Source organism: Aedes aegypti, chromosome 2 (genome assembly GCF_002204515.2).
Source record: "Aedes aegypti strain LVP_AGWG chromosome 2, AaegL5.0 Primary Assembly, whole genome shotgun sequence".
NCBI lineage: Eukaryota > Metazoa > Arthropoda > Insecta > Diptera > Culicidae > Aedes > Aedes aegypti.
The window spans coordinates 271,086,765-271,104,778 of NC_035108.1; the positions used below are offsets into that span (position 1 = coordinate 271,086,765).

Genomic DNA, 18,014 nt, shown 5'->3' on the forward strand with positions numbered 1-18,014 from the left:
AAAACGATCCTAATATTTAATAATATAGGTAATAGGAACTGACCCTCAGCAAGCATGGGAAAATTCACTCACTCACCCAAACTCTGTATCTTCCTTACCGATACAGTTCTATTTTTAGCTAAATATATATATATATATATATATATATATATATATATATATATATATATATATATATATATATATATATATATATATATATATATATATATATATATATATATATATATATGTAAATATAGATCATCTGCTTTCACTCTCTTCTGCTCTTTTGCTCTCACACCGAGCAGGTAGGAGAGTGCTCTGCTGTTGGTCAAATTCAAGGCGCGTTCAATTTACTAAGGTGTCCTATTATGCTCACTTTGTGGAGAAAACCAGACAGGGTAGGTGAGGAAGGGCTGGCCGTTTTGTTTACAAACATCTGAGACAGGTAGTCGACAGATTGACTCATGATTGGTTGGAGAAACAGTGTTGTCAAGAATTATTCCAATCTGGTCGCCCCTGCTCCTTGTGTGCTCTACTCCTTTCTTTCTTTTTTGACAATTTCGTCCGCACTGATGGCAGCACAGCTAGTTTCAGTTTCAGCATCACCCAGGCAAGTCAGTAATGCTTTTAAACAAAACGGCTAGCAAGTTAAAGATGGCCTCCAAGCCGCTTTCGCCAAGTGATTACACCTTACTCTGGCTACAGAGTAAAATGCACACACCTTGGTCCAATCGATTTCCATAATCCATAGTCCATTGCTCTTGCGGTGGTTCGTTTTGCCGTGTTCCTGAGTCGTTTGAGGCTAGCTGCCTGCGAAGTGGGTCAGTTTGTCTCAGTCACCATCTGATACTGACGGAGGATGGATGTGCTCCCCTTAGCACGGTTCTCCGTGCGGCGTCTTCTGGTGGCTGGACGGGTTATTTTTTTGGAGGGGCTGGGAATTGAATCCATGACCTTCCGCTTATGAAGCGAAAGCGTAACCTCAAGGCTACGGACCCCCTAAAACATCTGCTGCTATCGAACATTAAGTGATAGCTGAACCGTCCTAGGCGGAGTGTAACACGAAAGCGTCGAAACCGATTGCGTAAAAGCGACAATCGGAAGGAACGCGAAAAGAAGTGAATACCAATACACTTGTATCTGCGAGGCACGAGTTAATGCACTTAGCATCCATTCGCCGAATGCATTGAACTGACTGAGAGGATTCCTACTCACTGAATCAAACCGTGGTGTGGACTGCCAGTCAGTGAACGCTCATTAGCACTCAAACCCGAATGCCATTCGAACGGAATCAGAAGGAATGTAAACAATCATTCCTGGACAAACATTTCAAAAGGGCACATCGACATTGGTAAACATTGGCTTTGCAAGCCGCTGTTAAACCCAATTCAACTCGATCACGCTCACCAATACCACTATCAGGAAGAGCTAACACCAATATTTCTGATAGTGGGGTTAGTTTGCGTGGGCGGGCTAAAAAAGGCTCAACAGCAACGTTTCTGAAAAAAGGCTTAAGACCTCTTGGTCTTGGTATTTTGGTATTTTGGTATTGCATTCGACTGATCAGATGCCGTTTTTTGTTTCGCTTAGTGCTCGCCGAAGAAGCAGAATGGGCACTGAAAATAGGGTAATATTCAAAACTTTTTTCTCAATAGATGGCGCTGATCAAATGGTAGTAAAATGCAAAATTTAGCAACAATCCTACTTATTCGCATGAAATGATGAACGTAAATCACATGAAATTGATTTGTTGTTGCTTCCTATTATTAGAATTTACTTATTTTGTCCGATTTCTATTAAAATTTGCCAAATTGCTATGCTTCTCCATTACATTTAACTACCATTCTTCCGTGAGCTTGGATGCAGGATTTTGACATTCTTCATGTATGATCCGAGAGTCGAGCGATAGAAACTGTGCTGTCATTTGTTAGTGTTTACATACCATGGAAAAATGAAGACCAGATCAAGAAACAGAAACGAAAAAAATAACATTTGTGGAATAAAATACTCTGAATCGTGCGCCAAACAAGGAAACAAATATTCCTGCAATGATCGCGACACACAAAAATGCTGTTCATATCCGGAAAGAATCAGCAACAGGACTTTCAGGAAAGCTTCAGTTAACCGAGTGCCTGCCACCATAAATTCAACAACAAAGTCTACGTTAAAGTCCCAGCCAAATTGCCAAAAACCTTCGGCGAATCGAGTGAATTTATCTACTGGATTGACTAGAGGCAATGCTGATATTAGATGCAAAACCCGTACAGCCCATACGAAATCAATACGCACTAAAAAAGTTGGCCGCAAATGCCAATTTGAAGGCAAAGATAAAGGTAAGTGATTGTTATATTGTCGGAGCGGTAAAACGTTAGAATCGGTTTCTCGCCGAACTTGAATTTTTCTCAGAACCTATGCTAGGTATCTCAACTTCGGAAGTGGTGCGTTCCATTCGCCTCCGGATGCGCTCTCATGCGCCCTACTTTCGAAGTAGAGTGTCTTGCATGGATACCGAGAAAAATCCATTTTCGGCACACTGCATTTTCTAACGATTGACCGAACTTACAATATCTACTGTATTTTGCATGATTCTCGCATAACTTATGATCTCGCCCTAAAAGCCATTAGTTTCCGAGTGTGTAGCTCGATGTTTTTAAGCGAATGAATGGACAAATATAAAAACTATCACCACTGTGAGATAGAAGAAGATCTTTGCTCCATCGTAGCCTTTTTAAAAATACGTATAAATCCATTCGTTTGCTCAGTAACAACAAACTACACACTTAGTTACCAATGGCTTATAGAGCGAGATTATTAAATAAGCAAGAAATGCACCCCTCCCCTTAATAAATGTTGTTTTACAAATATAAGTGCGGACTTACGCTGGTTGGACTTGGTGTCTTTACCACACTTATAGGGCAAATGTACCATTAGTGATGCACCCAAGGGAAACATGCAGATAAAATCACGAAATATGTGTTTTTATCGTATCAGTCGATAGATTTTTAACTCTTTATCTTTCAAATGTATGAAAGTTACGGTTCCATTGAAATTTTCCTGAAAAAAAATTCTCGCATCAATATTCCACTGTTCCTTGTTTTGAGCATGGTTCATTTAATAGCGCAATCCATTGATTATAAAAAAATTGTTTAAATAGCTATCCGATTAAATTTAACGGATATTATTGGATTGATTGTATCATTTTTACATCGTGCATTATAGAAAAATATCATCTGGTCAAAGTTTGAAACATATCAAAACACACCTTTTACTATTGGAGCAACCTCAATTAAAGGGGCCATTCGCCCTAATTCATGCATATTGCGGTGAAGAAATCAATTCAACACAGCATAATTCTACACTTCTAGTTACACATTCTAAATTTGCATATACTGACAGAAAATGAACCCGTCTGTGCCTCGATGAGAACGTTGCAAAATCTGCGCGCAATAGCAGCAAAAGAAGGAATTTCAACTGGAGGTCAGAAGGCACAACTGGAGGAACGGTAAGAAAAAATACCATTGATATATATATTTTTTAGTTTTGTATATTATTTGATTCCTCAACAGGATTCATTGGCATCGCAAGTTCAATTTGAATTCCACGAAAGTTCAACCCCTGCGTCCAGTTCTTCCACTTGATGCCACAGAGTTTACAGAGGCAGAAGAGTACAAGCAGTGTGATAAAAAATTACAGCAATCTCTTAGGTGGCTCTCTACAGTGCAAATCTGGTCTTACTTTGTTTCAAGGTCAGCCCGCCATGGATATGGTAAGGGCAAACAATTGAAACAAGCAGCATTTCTTCGAAATATTTGTTATGCACAGGTAATAGACAAAACTTTGATTGGAAACGAATTTATGAATAAAATTCAATTTTACAGATTAACAATGAAACGTTTCAAGTTCGTGGCTACTGCGGTGCAACAATGCGTAAAAGTACAATGTACCTGTTACGACTGGAACATAACACCGAAGCTATCACTAAAACATCATGTACATGCCCCGCTGGTCAGGGCAATTTAGCAGCCTGCAAGCATATAGCAGCACTTCTGATGGCATTGGAGGAATTTGCAAGGACAGGTGAGCAAAAATTCAAATTCGAAGAACTAACTAATTATTAACATTCCATACTTGCAGGTCATTTACAACAAAACCAAACATGCACAGATGTGCTGCAAACGTGGCATAGACCACCGAAACATACTGATCGCTCCATGATGTACAGGCCGCTCAAAGACATTTTCAAAGATAATCATTCAGATCGACTCCCCCAAATAACCGATTTACCGTTAAATGATTTACATAAACAAATGATGAATAATTCTCTGAACCGTGGAATGCATATGACGATACATAGAAGTCGTTATGTAATGGACATGCGCAACTACTTTGCTGAACATTCCTATGCAAAGAACACGATAAGTGACGCTACCGATCCTTGCGCGCCCGGAAACAGTGACAATGATTCTGGTTGGAAAAACGATACATAGACGTACATGTATTTCATAGTAAGTAAACTTAAATCTGTTAAGCTCTGTTCATAAACCACGTAGACCATTTTTTAGAATTGTAGACTACTATCATCTATTAAGTTACAGTTTTATATCCAGTGAATCTTTATCTGACTCTTCAACTCCGCATTCCCCCAAAAGTGTACGTGGTTTATGATCGATCAAAAATATAATTATTGTCAGCTGTCTTATGAAACCCCTTCTATTGACACTTTTTTCAACATATAAAATCAATTGTCAATATCTGTTTGTCTGTGGTATTGTTATAAAAATTGAAACTGATTTTAAATAAAAGAAATTATATACTGCAAACTTTTTGTTATTTATTTGTACTGAAACATAAACAAATTATTCCTTGGTGATGCATGAACATTTATTGTTTTCGGAATTGAAATTAGAGAATTCACTTGAATTTCATAACGGTTTTTCGGTATGTGAATCTGAAACAACATTGTAGTCATATTAATCTTGCTATGAGATCTGTGTCAAAGTTCAAGATCCTCTTTAACTCGGTCTTTTGCAATCTTGCAAATTGGTGGTCTGAAGTTGGTCAGTTTGAACAACACCTTTATGATTTTATCCATGAATGGGAACATAGCGTGCGTCACTTTATGTGATAAAATTTTATATGTTTTTGCGTACCCTATCATACGCTCAACGTCGATGCGCCGTGAGGCTATCGCACGAGTTCTGAAAACATCTTCTTCACTCAATTGCTCGCCCTTTTTGTTTGGTGGCCGATTGAGTATAATTCCTTTCGCTGACAAAATGTCAGTTTGCTCGAAACCTCTATCTGCTAAAATGTGATCGCCTTCATGCAGCTTGTCGATGATTCCAGATAGTTCAACGATTTTGTTGTCAGATACAGATCCTCCATATGCATCACTGACGAACAAAATTGTTCCTTGCTCATCTATGGCAACGAGCACTTTGAAGGTGTTCGTATTTTTGTATTTTGAAAATGTTACTTGCTGTATATCTGGTGATTCCGGTTTTTCCATCGGTATTTCCGTACAATCTAATATCGCTATGTATTCATCTTCTTGGCGTGAACCGAATTCCCAAAAATCTATCGCTGCAATTCGGCTGTTCAGCAGATTTGTCCAGAAAACAAAAATATCACGAGCAGTGGACTCTTTCAGCTTGAAAAGTATGGCTAATGTTAGGAATTCCCATCCTTTTCTATATTTTATAAATGTGCACAAAAGTTGTTCCCTCAAAGCTAGTCCGTAGTACGGACATTCAGTTTGGCGATCAGTGCACAAATCGTATACAAATTCAAACTGACATTTTGTTAGTCCAGTTAGGTGCTTGAGATGTCGTGTGGTTAGACCATCAATGTTGAACAAGCCTTTAAACATGATGAATCGGCCGATTTTCTCACTTGGACCATGGGAGTTGCTGCTAGACCTAAAATACAAATCCAATATTATTGCTTTCGAAGTTGTACAATGGACAAAACCAGTACCAAAATCACATTTTAAGAATGCACATAGGAGACCATGCACGTTGTGGTAACGAAAGTAGCTCAAGTTCAGTAAACTTGTCGTAATCGGAACCATAGTAACACTCAACGCAAACGCATTTTTGGCAGAGGACGCATTTCGCACCAACTCGAAGAGATGTTAACAGAACTCTCTCAGGCTTTAATGAAACTTTCTGGATGTAAGTCACTTTGCATATTTAGTTTTTTCAAAATGTATTTGGACTATCATTTGCAAAGGGCCATACGATTTTACCAGATTTTTTTTTTGCAAAATAATGTGATCGAAAAATGACAACTCCTACAAAAAAGTGTTCTATGGATGACTAGATAATTGACTAGTAGAAAATTGTCTAAATTTTAGATTAAAAATACTGAAAAAATCTTATTTATGGAATACATTGAAAATAATTGATTTTCAAACTTAAAGTCGATTTAAAAAAATGTCTTCTTCTTTTTAATGAAATTTGTTTCAAGACAAGTTGTTATGTTTACTACCAACCATCCATACCCATCGGGACTTTTGAAGAAAACAAGTTTTTCTTAAAACAAACTTTGTCTAGTCTATATAAATAAAAATGGAATGGTGTTTGTATGTCACGAAATGGCTCACGAACGGGGCAACGGATTTGGATACTTCTTCCCCCATTTTGTTCGTCAAGGGTTCCGACGTGTTTGTGTGTATAAAAGTTTCAGGATGTTCACCGGGAAAGTAGGAGAAACGGGACTGAAAGGAACTGTCATTTTGTATGGGACGATTCATAGCGGTTTTCAACAGCCTACTTGATGGCAAGACGAAGTTTGCCGGGACCACTAGTATTAAATAAAAGTTCTAGCGTGACATTTCAAACAAAACTAAATAAGTGAAAGTAACGAACACCTCATAATTCAATGGATTTCAATAAGCGAGTCAATTAGTTCTAATCAGTTTATTTTCAATTATCGAGAATTTCATATAAAAATACGCATTTCTCGCCACATCATATTCGGAGTTGGCAGCACTATCTTGGAATACAGAAAAAGAATATGAGACCTTACCGAAAACTTTGAGAAAATGTGATAGAAAAAACATGATTTTTCAAACAAAAACATGATTTTTCATATGATCTTTTGAATATAATGTGGCAAGAAACCCGTCATGAGCCATTTTTATATGGAATTCTCGGTAGTTTAAAGTAAATTGATTAGGGGAAGTGGTGGCAAAATGAACAGGGGTGGTAAAATGGACACCGTGCCTTTTACCGAGAAAAAACAAATTTCAATGAATTTTTATCACGCACGGATGATTTAGAACATAAATCGAAGTGTTCGGGTTGATACGAAAGTGTCAAGTGAAGTGAAAATGTCAACGAAAACTAATATTTTAGAAAATCACGTTTAAAAATTCGAACTGACGTAACTTTTAGCTCGGAGGTTTTGAAGTTTTTCAGTGAGGTGAACATATATATATATTCGGTAATCCGATGATAATTTCCAAAAATATTTGTTAGGCTCACGTTTTTTTGCATGATGTTTATTTTACCACTAACAGCTGTTCGTTTTACCCACATAGTGCAGGTAAAATGAACATTTGCATCGTTTTTTGCTAGCGATAAAAATGTGTGAAAATTTCGCTATTTTAGTCTGAATTCGTGTCGCTGCTATAGATAACATCCCTATTTGTGATGCTGTGTGATAGAATCATACGAATTCCTCGTTTTTCTATCAGAAACAAGATGAAATCCTTAAGGTGTTCATTTTACTAGACTAGATTAAATTGACTCACTTATTTAGCTTTATTGAATTCTGGGTTCATTGTGACTTTCACTTGGTTAAGTTTGTATGAAAATTACACACAAATAACTTTAATGCTATGAAGCCAAACCTCGAATTTTCAAGAGCACATATGTACAGAACCAGACAACCGTTTGTGCTGAAAATGCTGAGTTAAATGTTCAGCTTAAACGGTTCTCTAGATTTGTGCTCTTAAAAATTAGAGGTTTGGCTCCGATGACAAGAAAATGTTTTTGTTTCCTTAAAAGTGCTCATCTCGCGATGTATGGACGGTTGGTAGAAACATAGTTACCTATCTTGAAAAAAAATTTGATGACACGCTAAAAGTTTATTCAGAACAAAACAAGTTTTGGTAGAAAAACTTGTTTTCCTTACAAGTGCATATCTCGCGATGGACAGTTGGGAGTAAACATAATAGATAAGCTATGGGATAAAATTTTGTTAAATAATTTATTTTTATAATTGACTTTAACTTTAGAAGATCTTGTTTTCAGTGTGGACTACAAATGAGATTTTTGTTCAGTATTTCCAATCAAAAATTTAAACAATTATCTATAAATCATACATACAACACTTTTTTATAGGAATTTTTTTTATTACATTATTTTGGAAAAACAAAATGGTAAAAAAGGTTGACTCTCAAATGATAGTCCAGATACATTTTGGAAAAAACTATGTGTGCAAAGTGGCTTATGTAGTCAAGGTTTACACATCTAGAAAGTTTCATTGTATTCTGAGAGGACACTCCAAATAACCAAATAACAATATAATACACCCTACGTGCTAATATAGTGCTATTATATAGCTGACATGTACTATATTAGCCGCATAATATACCTAAAAGGCGAATTAGCGGGCTAGTGATCACTTGGAGCTGCCAGTTCGGATTACGATTTGGCATAAAATGGGACAGCACAGCGTGACTTATCGCTGCATACGTTGCCGTATGTTAATTTTTTTAAACTGATTGTATAGGTAAGAATCAGTGCTTTCATAATATTGCAACTTTGGATTGGTTTCTATCCTCTGCTTTGTAGATTCATTTAAGAGCCAGTTCGCGAAAACCGTGACCCCACCTTGTATCGATGTCCTTTGATCCAGCTGAAATTTTCAGGGTATGTTCTTTCATATAAAATAAAAAATCATATTTTTATTTTTGGGGGAAGTGGAGTAAAAAAATCCGGATGATTCCATGTCACAATGCACTATGGTCCAGGAATCAGTTTTACGCGGAAAGATGCATTTTGAGCTTTAGAATGAAACATTAGACAAAAACGGTCTTCTACTAAGTTGTTTGTATTAGTAAGGTCCTTTGTTTGATGTTATTGAAAATTAGGGTGGATCACATTTTCATTGAAATTGTGTAACTAACTTTCTTACTTGTAGAAATTATATTATACATGCTTCCGCAATGTTGTAGACCATTCAATTTCAAGTAACTTTGCCAAAAAAGTTTTTTTTTTGTATCTCTTAAATTGATCGATTTAGAGCTATTTTCCTACGGTGACATAGGGTCGTCCGAACAAAACTGGTTTTCAACAAAATATATTTTTTATGTTTGCCCCAATCAGAGATATTCACAATCAAAGCAGGCATGTTTTTGAGAGAAAAACAACAATACACCCGATTCTGTTTTTGCACGGATTTTTTTTACACGCCCGTGCAAAAAAAGTTTCCATACAAATTTTTTTGCCAAAACCTTATTTTTACATGAAACGTCGAGAAATGGTGTTACTTTTTTTACACGGTTTTTGAAATTTTGAACTGAAAACTTTTTTTGCACGGTACGCATCTCCCGTGCAAAAACAGAATAGGGTGTAACTCCCAAACGGAAGAAGATAGCGAGTTTCTTCACTCATTAAATTTATAGACTGCTTTGATGAGAAATTTGAATTGAAAACCAGTTTTGTTCGGACCACCGTATGTCACCGTAGGAAAAAAGCTCTAAAACGATCAATTTAAGAGATACAAAAAAAAAACGTTTCTTGGCAAAGTTGCTTGAATTGAATGGTCTACAACTTTGCTGGAGCATGTATAATATAATTTCTACAAATAAAAAAGTTAGTTACACAATTTCTATGAAAATGTGGTCCACCCTAATTTTCAATACCACCAAACAAAGGACCTTACTAATACAAACAATTTTGTAGAAGACCGTTTTCGTCTAATGTTTCAATCTAAATCTCAAAATGCATCTTTCCGCGTAAAACTGATTCCTGGACCACTGTGCAATGTGAATTCAGAAAAGCTACAGTAACTTTAGTAAAAAATCACCAATTCAGTTCAAGCTTGGCATGATTATTATATGTCATATAAACTTCCATCTGTGCATAGTATTTTGATTTAAAAAATGCTTGAAGTCAAAAATTGTTTTCACCATTTAGCGATTTTCAAATCGATTATTTTCACCGTGCTAAGTTGAAAACTAACTATGACATTTTGTAGAGCAACTCTAGGGCTTGCATTACAGGTGTAACGACGTTTTAAAAATTTCAGATTCTTCTTCAGGTTGGTGTTTGAATGTCCACAGACAATCAATTTACGATAAGCACAACCGTAAAGTACGTCAACGATCATATAACGAATTATAGTTTTGAAAGTTTGGGTTCATGAAAAAGTAATTCTCGGAATTTGAAATTTGTTCATGAGGGGGAAGTAGGGTAAAATAACTGCTAAGTGTACATAAATGGAACAACAAATAAGTTCATTCAATTTGGTTGGAGTAATCACAAGTTACCTTAAAAGTTAAAGTATTATTAAGTTGAAATCGATTTTAAAACACTTTCTTTCACTTGACAAGTAACATGTTATTAATCCAACCATATTGAACGAACAAATTTGTGTTTCCAGGTTTGTACCATTTAGGGTTATTTCTCTCTACTTCCCCCTTATGTACAAATTTCAAATTCTAAGAACAACTCTCTATGAACTAAACCTATTCCATTAATTACGTAAGACAATTTTCTGGGTTTTTCGAAACACCCGCCTCTCCTCCCATGATAAGATTTTTGTATGAAAATTAAAAATTAATTATATTGCGCGTAAGAAATGTCAGACCCTCTCCTCCCCCCATAAACCCTTTACATAATTAACGGACTGCCCCTAAACTATAGATCATCATGAGTTCGTTGACATGCCTTAAGGTTATGCTGTAAAGGTTTTCCCGCATTTGAAGCAATATAAAATACCATACTCATTTGGAACTTCATATAATAGAGAGTAATCATGCCAAATTTCAACTGAATTCGTGCATTTCTACTAAAATTATAGCAGTATTTGTGACTTTGCATATTTTGCAACATGAGATCACCAAGAGTTATTTTGCCCTAATATAAAAATCTGAAATTTTGCGAAGCTTCTTCTTTTGCACTACTCACTCTATTGTGGGTCACTAAGCACGATTATTGGTCATTCTGTTCCAGATTCAGATTAAATGGATATGACCCGTAATAGTAAGTGACCCATATCACTATGGGCGATCCGGTGGCCAAAAAACCAAAAAATGACTTGTTTTGATACGTTTTTCATGTACATCATTCTATAGTAAACACTTCTGTTAAGATATACCTGGAATATTAGGGTACTTTAGAATGTAAACTTTACGATCATGAACAATTTATCTGCACATCTTTGCATTTTTTTATTTAAGTCATTTTGACCTTATTTTCAATATTTAAAACAATTTTCCTTAATAACATCTAAATATTACTTCATGTGATTGCATATCGCGAAAAGATTAAAATCATCATAACTTTGTAATTTTTAACATTTATAATGGTTTTCGCAACGTTAATCGCACAAGTGGCCTATATGCATCAATAGAAATAAAACTTATTATTTCACTATAGGCCCTATCCAAAAGTTTGTCTCGAAAACTTGTTTTTCGAGCATAGAACATCAAATGCGTATTACAAAACTTTTAATTCTGACATAAGATAGCAAAACTATTTTGGTCAAGTTTATATAGAAGCTGCCCATAGTGCCGTAATAGTGTGCCACTGCATATAGAAAAAAAAACCTTGCAAATTTCACTCCGATCGGAGAACATCCATACCACGTCTCTTTGAACGGGGTTACGGTGCTCGCGAACTGGCTCTTAAGAACAAATAACACAACATACCTTGGATATTCGTTTTCCTTCAATTGATTTTCTGTTGTCACAGTTTCCTCACGGCCAACATTTTCAAACATCGAAGCAGAAAAAATCGATGGGCTATCGGTGCCGCTGTCCATTGATCTGGAACGCTTACTAGTTTCAGCTTTCATTACTTGTTGGATTCGTGAGTAATGCGTACATATATGACGAAGATTTTCCGAGGTTTTAGGCTCATTTTGTGGGATCACAGGCGTAGTATTTTCTTTGTCGTCGGAGTAGGACGCGTCTTGACGCCGGATATATGTCCGGTGCTTCCGGACATTATAATAAATATACTCCGAGTGTGTCCTCTTCTGCGCTCTTTTCTAAAACAGACATTAGTTAACTTTCGGAACCTAGAACGATTTTATATAAAACTTACCGGATTTTGCTGTACTTCAATCACTTTTCTAGTTCGTGGCAGCTGCATATCGGGGAATGTGTTTATTTTTAATGTTTTCGCATCTGCAAAATACACAAATTCTCAAACTAATGAATCAAATGACTAAAATTTAGCTCACCATAATTATCATATTGGGAGATGGAAAAATGCTTCCCACACACTCTCGATGCAGACAACTTGATGGGCCCAACTTCAAGAATCTGTCTCCATACATCACGAAAATGGTCACTCTGGGGGAATCTGTGAAGCGGTACCGGTTCTTCTGGATGGGATCGCGACCTGCAGTAGCTGACACAACATTGTGTAGGCATTTTTCCTCAAAACTGGTTATCCAATAACTATTTTTCACTGTTTAAAACTACCGACACTGTAGAACAACGATAAACACACAACAAACCAACGCAAATGGTCACTTTGTTTACAAACAGATAAGGTCACGATGTGTCAAAACATATCTATTGTGACTCGCGCATGAAATCGAATGCCTGCGGTGCACGGTAACTGACGCACTTAATGAAACTCTTGCTGCGCAAGTTCAAAACAACATTGCATTATTTTCAATATTGGCAATATATTCAACATTTCAAGCCATCTGTTGGATTCGAGTGGTACTAATGGATTTTTCCATAAGATTCTCATAGATGTCGTTAACGTATGCTCACTAGCGACAACTAGAGTAATTTAAGGTCAAAAGCTACGGGCGATACCCTATTGAAACGTTCGGCTTGGTTAAAAAACGGCTTTCTCGCTCCCGACTGTGCGTGGTAGCGAGTGAGGGAAACACAATAACTGAGTAAGTGTGTCCCATGCTTGACCCTCAGTATCATATAGTTGCCAAGAAAAAGTATATTTATGCATACATAAAGTGCTATATGTAATTTTCTTGCTTTTTTCAAATTTTGTTCAATTTATCAAATGATTAGATAGTTAACTAAAAGCGCGCGAATAAATTTTGTTTTCTATACAAAGTGATATATCTATATAAATAAAAATGGAATGGTGTTTGTATGTCACGAAATAACTTACGAACGGGTCAGTGGATCCGAATGATTCTTTCTCCGTTTTGATTGTCACGGGTTCCGACGTGTTTGTGTGTTTAAAATTTCCAGGAAATTCACCGGGAAAGTCGGAAAAACGAGAGTGAACGGAACTTCCATTTTGTATGGGACGAACCATGGCGTTTTTCAGCCTACTTGATGGCAAGACGAAGTTTGCCGGGACCACCAGTTTGATATTGGAAGAATATAGTATAGTATTTGCATGTATATAATATCAATCAACTGTATAACACTCAGGGACGCTATCTATTGTTCCATTGATGACTGCTGTGGAATATTCCACTGCCAGTCAGCGTGCAGCCTCTGTATGTTTTGTCTGGCCGTATCGTGCGCCTATATAAGACGCACCCATTGAATTTGTAAGCATGTACTTTCTTTCGTTTCTCCACCGAGTAGGCATGCTGTCCTCAGTGGTAATAAATCTGTTAAAGTGAAGCTGTTCGCTTGATTTGCCGTCCGTTGTATCGTAAAAGACACAACGTAGGAAAAACGTCCTGGCCGAAACTACTTATTAACAATATATTCATAAGTTTTCAAAGAAAGTGGATCTTGAGATTTGATCCATCAAACGTTGCCATAATGATTGATTGTAACAAGAACTTCCCGTGCGGCTTTCATAGAGACTGTTAGCTTTAATACTAAATAACGTTGCTGATGAAGGGCACACAAAACACCCAACTGACCAATGGAGAGTGGTCCGATTGACGAAAAGCTTCTTCTGACTGGAAAGGAAAGGATGGTTTACTGCGTACCACTTACAATGCGTGTATATTACTGCCGCCGTTAGCGCACGGTTATGAGGCCCACAATAGAACACATTTTCCTATGGGAAGCGTGCGGGTGGTCATCGGTTTTTCAGTTCTGTCGCTTAAACGGTAAAAGATACCACTTTGACGTCTATGGACGAAAGTTAGAGTATGGATTGATGAAACAAAAAATATTTTTTTGAAAATTTTTCATGATACAGACGATAGTTTTTTAGCTATTTTTTCAACAATTTTCTCCATGGTGAAAAATTTTCTGAGAAATGTTTTTCTTTTTATATTTTTAATAGATGGCTGAGAAAATTTCCTTTCGATTTCACTAAAAAAAACTTTTGTTCTACGATGCATAGTTCAGGAGATATGCATTTTCAAAGTTTGATGTATGTAGAAAAATCGTGAAAATTCATCAAGAGTTTTCCGGGAAAATAGGCCACTATATTTTTTTTGAATTTCACTTTTGGTCATGTATACACGAGCTCTACCTCTGGTGAAAATTTCATGCAAATCGGAGAACCTCCGGCCCAAACCTGTCCGATAATTTAAAAAAATGCCCTAAACTTTTGTATATATTTAGGGGTGAACCCAAACATTTTCACTGGAGCTTAGTTCTCTTATTATAATTGCTATAATAGCGATGTCACAAAATTTGTCTCGAAAGAGATGAGTCCTCGTTTGATGTACATAGCGAGTCATTCCACTAGGAAACATCATACGAGACCGAGATCTCTCATCTCCTCGAATAAGCCCAAAAAAGTAATATTCTTCTTCTTCTTGGCATTAACGTCCCCCCTGAGACAGAATCGGCTACTCAGCGTAGTGTTCTAAGAGCACTTCTCCACAGTTATTAACTGAGAGCTTTCTTTGCCAAAGTGGCCATTTTCGCATTCGTATATCGTTTGGCAGGAACGATGATACTCTATGCCCAGGGAAGTTAAGGAAATTTCCATTACAAAAAGAACCTGGACCGACCGGGATTCGAACACAGACACCTTCAGCATGGCTTTGCTTTGTAGCCGCGGACTCTAAAAAGTAAAAAGTAATCTAGTCACAGTGATTTATCCCGCACACTAACAACAACTAATGCGTGCTTCTTAGGAAATTCGCCTTTTAAAACAACTCATAATCCATTGAGTTAAACTAACCGGAGGGCAAATTAACCCTCTATTACCCAACCCTGCTTTTTGAGGGATACACTTTGGAGTTTTGTGTAATTTTTGTAGTTCGGAAATCAAAATGATTTAAGTTTTGGAATTATGGATCATACCACGCATATACCTACCTTGATATCTTACCTTGATGGCTACAGCGTAGCGTCACGCCATTGCCGGGCGTATTGTAGAGCTCCATCTTTGTCGGTCTTGGGCGAAACTTCTCCAGTTGCCCCGAACGTTTATGGTCGCCAGGTCCTCTTCCACTGCATACAGCCAGCGTATTCATGGTCTTCCCCGAAGCCGCCGACCTCAACCTGGTTCCCTGCTGAATATTATTTTCGCAATTCTTTCTTCCGACATTCGCACTTAGTGACCAGCCCACTGAAGTCTGCCGTATTTTACACGATTTTCGAGTTTCCCACCGAGTATTGTCCGCAGCACTTTACGCTCAAAATCACCGAGAGCTTTCCGGTCTGACTCTTTCAACGTCCACGCTTCGTGCCCGTAGAGAGCCACCGGAAGAATTAATGTTTTATACAGGGCGAATTTTGTTTCCGTTTGTAAGCTGCGGGACCTAAGCTGGTTACGTAGTCCATAAAAAGCCCTATTCGCAGCCGCAACACGTGTTTTCACTTCGCGGGAAATGTCGTTGTCACATGTCACAAGTGTTCCAAGATAAACAAATTCTTCAACAACTTCAAACACATCCCCATCAAACACTACCTCAGCACCTACACCACCATGCCTGAGTCTATCTCTACCTGCAACCATGTACTTCGTTTTGGTAGAATTAATAGTCAGGCTTATCCTCGCTGTCTCCCTCTTCAGAGGCACGAAGGCCTCTTCCACTGACCTGCGATCAATTCCAATTAGGTCTATATCGTCCGCAAAGCCAAAGAGCATGTGCGACCTTGTGATAATAGTGCTATTTCTCTGCACGCCAGATCTCCTAATAGCACCCTCCAGTGCAATGTTGAACAGTAAATTCGAAAGTGCGTCTCCCTGCTTCAATCCGTCTAACGTCACGAACGAGGTTGACAGTTGACACCTCGTCTGCGATCCGAAAACTTGATTTTGAACTATCCAGCGTAGCACGTATCAGCCTAATTAGTTTCGCCGGAAAACCATTTTCAGACATTATCTGCCAAAGCTCATTTCTTTTCACTGAGTCGTACGCCGCCTTGAAATCAATAAACAGATGGTGAGTCTGCAAGTTATACTTCCGGAATTTGTCTTCAGTAGGGTAATTCCTCTGTAATTGGCACACTGCAGTCTGTGCCCTTTCTTGTAGATAGGGCGAATGAGGCCATCCAACCAGCCGGCGGGCAATTCTTCGTCCTCCCATACCATCAGAAGTACTCGGTGGATCGACTGGTAAAGCTGCTTGCTTCCGTGCTTTAGAAGCTCGACCGGGATCTCGTCCTTCCCAGCAGCCTTACAGTTCTTCAGCTCGCTGATAGCTTTTTTTAACCTCTCCTATGGTCAGTGGGTCCACAGCTTGATCGTCGTCATCTATGATCATCCTGTTTCTCGCTACACCGCCGTTTATCGGTCAGCAAATTTCCTTCTCGATCATTGCACATGGCGGGCACTGGTACGGTATTGTGCAGCGCACCATTGACCGTTGCATAGAATCTCCGCATATCATTCCGGTTCATGCTTTCTTGAGCGTCAGCTACCACACTTTCTTCGTGCTGCCTTTTCTTTATGCGGTGGATTCGCTTTTCTTCGGCTCTCGCTGCCCTGTACCGCTCTCTGTTCTGTCGGGTACCGGCCACAAGCATACGGCTTCTGGCAACATTCTTCATGTCTGTCACTCTCTGGCACTCTTCATCGAACCATTCGTTTCGTCTTCGTCGTTGACCAGTGCCGATCACTTCCCGCGCCGTTGTTGTCACAGCTTCGTGGATAGGGTCCCACAGGCTGTCAACGTCTCCAGCAACGTTGATTCTTCCCAACTGCTCGTCTAGTTGCTGACGGTATTGCGCAGCTACCCCATCAGTCGACAAGCGTTGTATATTGAAGCGCAGCGTTCTGTTTGTTGTGGAATTCGTGACGCTGGATAACCGCGCACGAATTTTAGCTACAACGAGATAATTATCCGAGTCGATATTAGGGCCTCGGAAGGTCCTGACATCCATGACATCTGAGAAATGTCGCCCATCAACCAGCACGTGGTCTATTTGGGAGCAGGCATCGCCACTCGGGTGTCGCCAGGTGTGTTTGCGTATATTCTTTCGTGTGAAGTAGGTACTGCTGATTGCCATCCCTCTAGCAGCAGCGAAGGTTACTAGCCGCAGGCCATTATCATTGGTAACGGAATGAAGGCTTTCCGTTCCAATGACGGGTCGGAAGAAATCTTCTTTCGTGCGCGCGGGTGGTTGCGTTTTGAATTTTTTGTTACGTTTGCTTCGGTTCCGCGTTTTCATTTCGGCTGGCGAAAAATATAATCGGCTGATGGGACTACGCCACTTGCTTTAGTTTTGCAAATATTAATTCTGTGGTGTTCTGGCGGACTAGATTTTTACGTTATTGGCAGTGGTTTGGCCGGCACCACGTCATGCAGATTTTTTGTTTGCTTGTGATTAGTGTGATTTCAAGTTATAACTAGTGGAACAATTCGAAGTCAGAAAGTTACGTGTTCATTACAAGAGGAGCGACGAATTGCAGAGGACGGAAATTGGTGGGTTTGTTCTGATCAGCAGCGCATGATCACAATGCGTAAACATTAAACATTTGTCGGCCAGAACGTCT

General features: G+C 38.4%; 2 protein-coding genes across 2 annotated transcripts; one reads left to right on the top strand and one right to left on the bottom strand.

Annotated features, from left to right (window-relative positions):
• The first annotated feature begins 1,610 nt into the window (after positions 1–1,610).
• LOC110676591 lies at positions 1,611–4,787 on the top strand. The gene is made up of 5 exons (XM_021845075.1): positions 1,611–2,318; positions 3,382–3,487; positions 3,552–3,807; positions 3,864–4,062; positions 4,120–4,787. Exons 1-5 carry the CDS (start codon positions 1,937–1,939, stop codon positions 4,470–4,472), a joined length of 1,296 nt encoding a protein of 431 aa, XP_021700767.1. The 5' UTR covers positions 1,611–1,936; the 3' UTR covers positions 4,473–4,787.
• Positions 4,788–4,796: 9 nt separating this feature from the next.
• Positions 4,797–12,966, bottom strand: LOC110676590. Its single transcript, XM_021845074.1, has 4 exons — positions 12,406–12,966; positions 12,267–12,349; positions 11,870–12,210; positions 4,797–5,903 (listed from the first exon to the last, which is right to left on the bottom strand). Exons 1-4 carry the CDS (start codon positions 12,596–12,598, stop codon positions 4,979–4,981), a joined length of 1,542 nt encoding a protein of 513 aa, XP_021700766.1. The 5' UTR covers positions 12,599–12,966; the 3' UTR covers positions 4,797–4,978.
• Between the last annotated feature and the right edge of the window lie 5,048 nt (positions 12,967–18,014).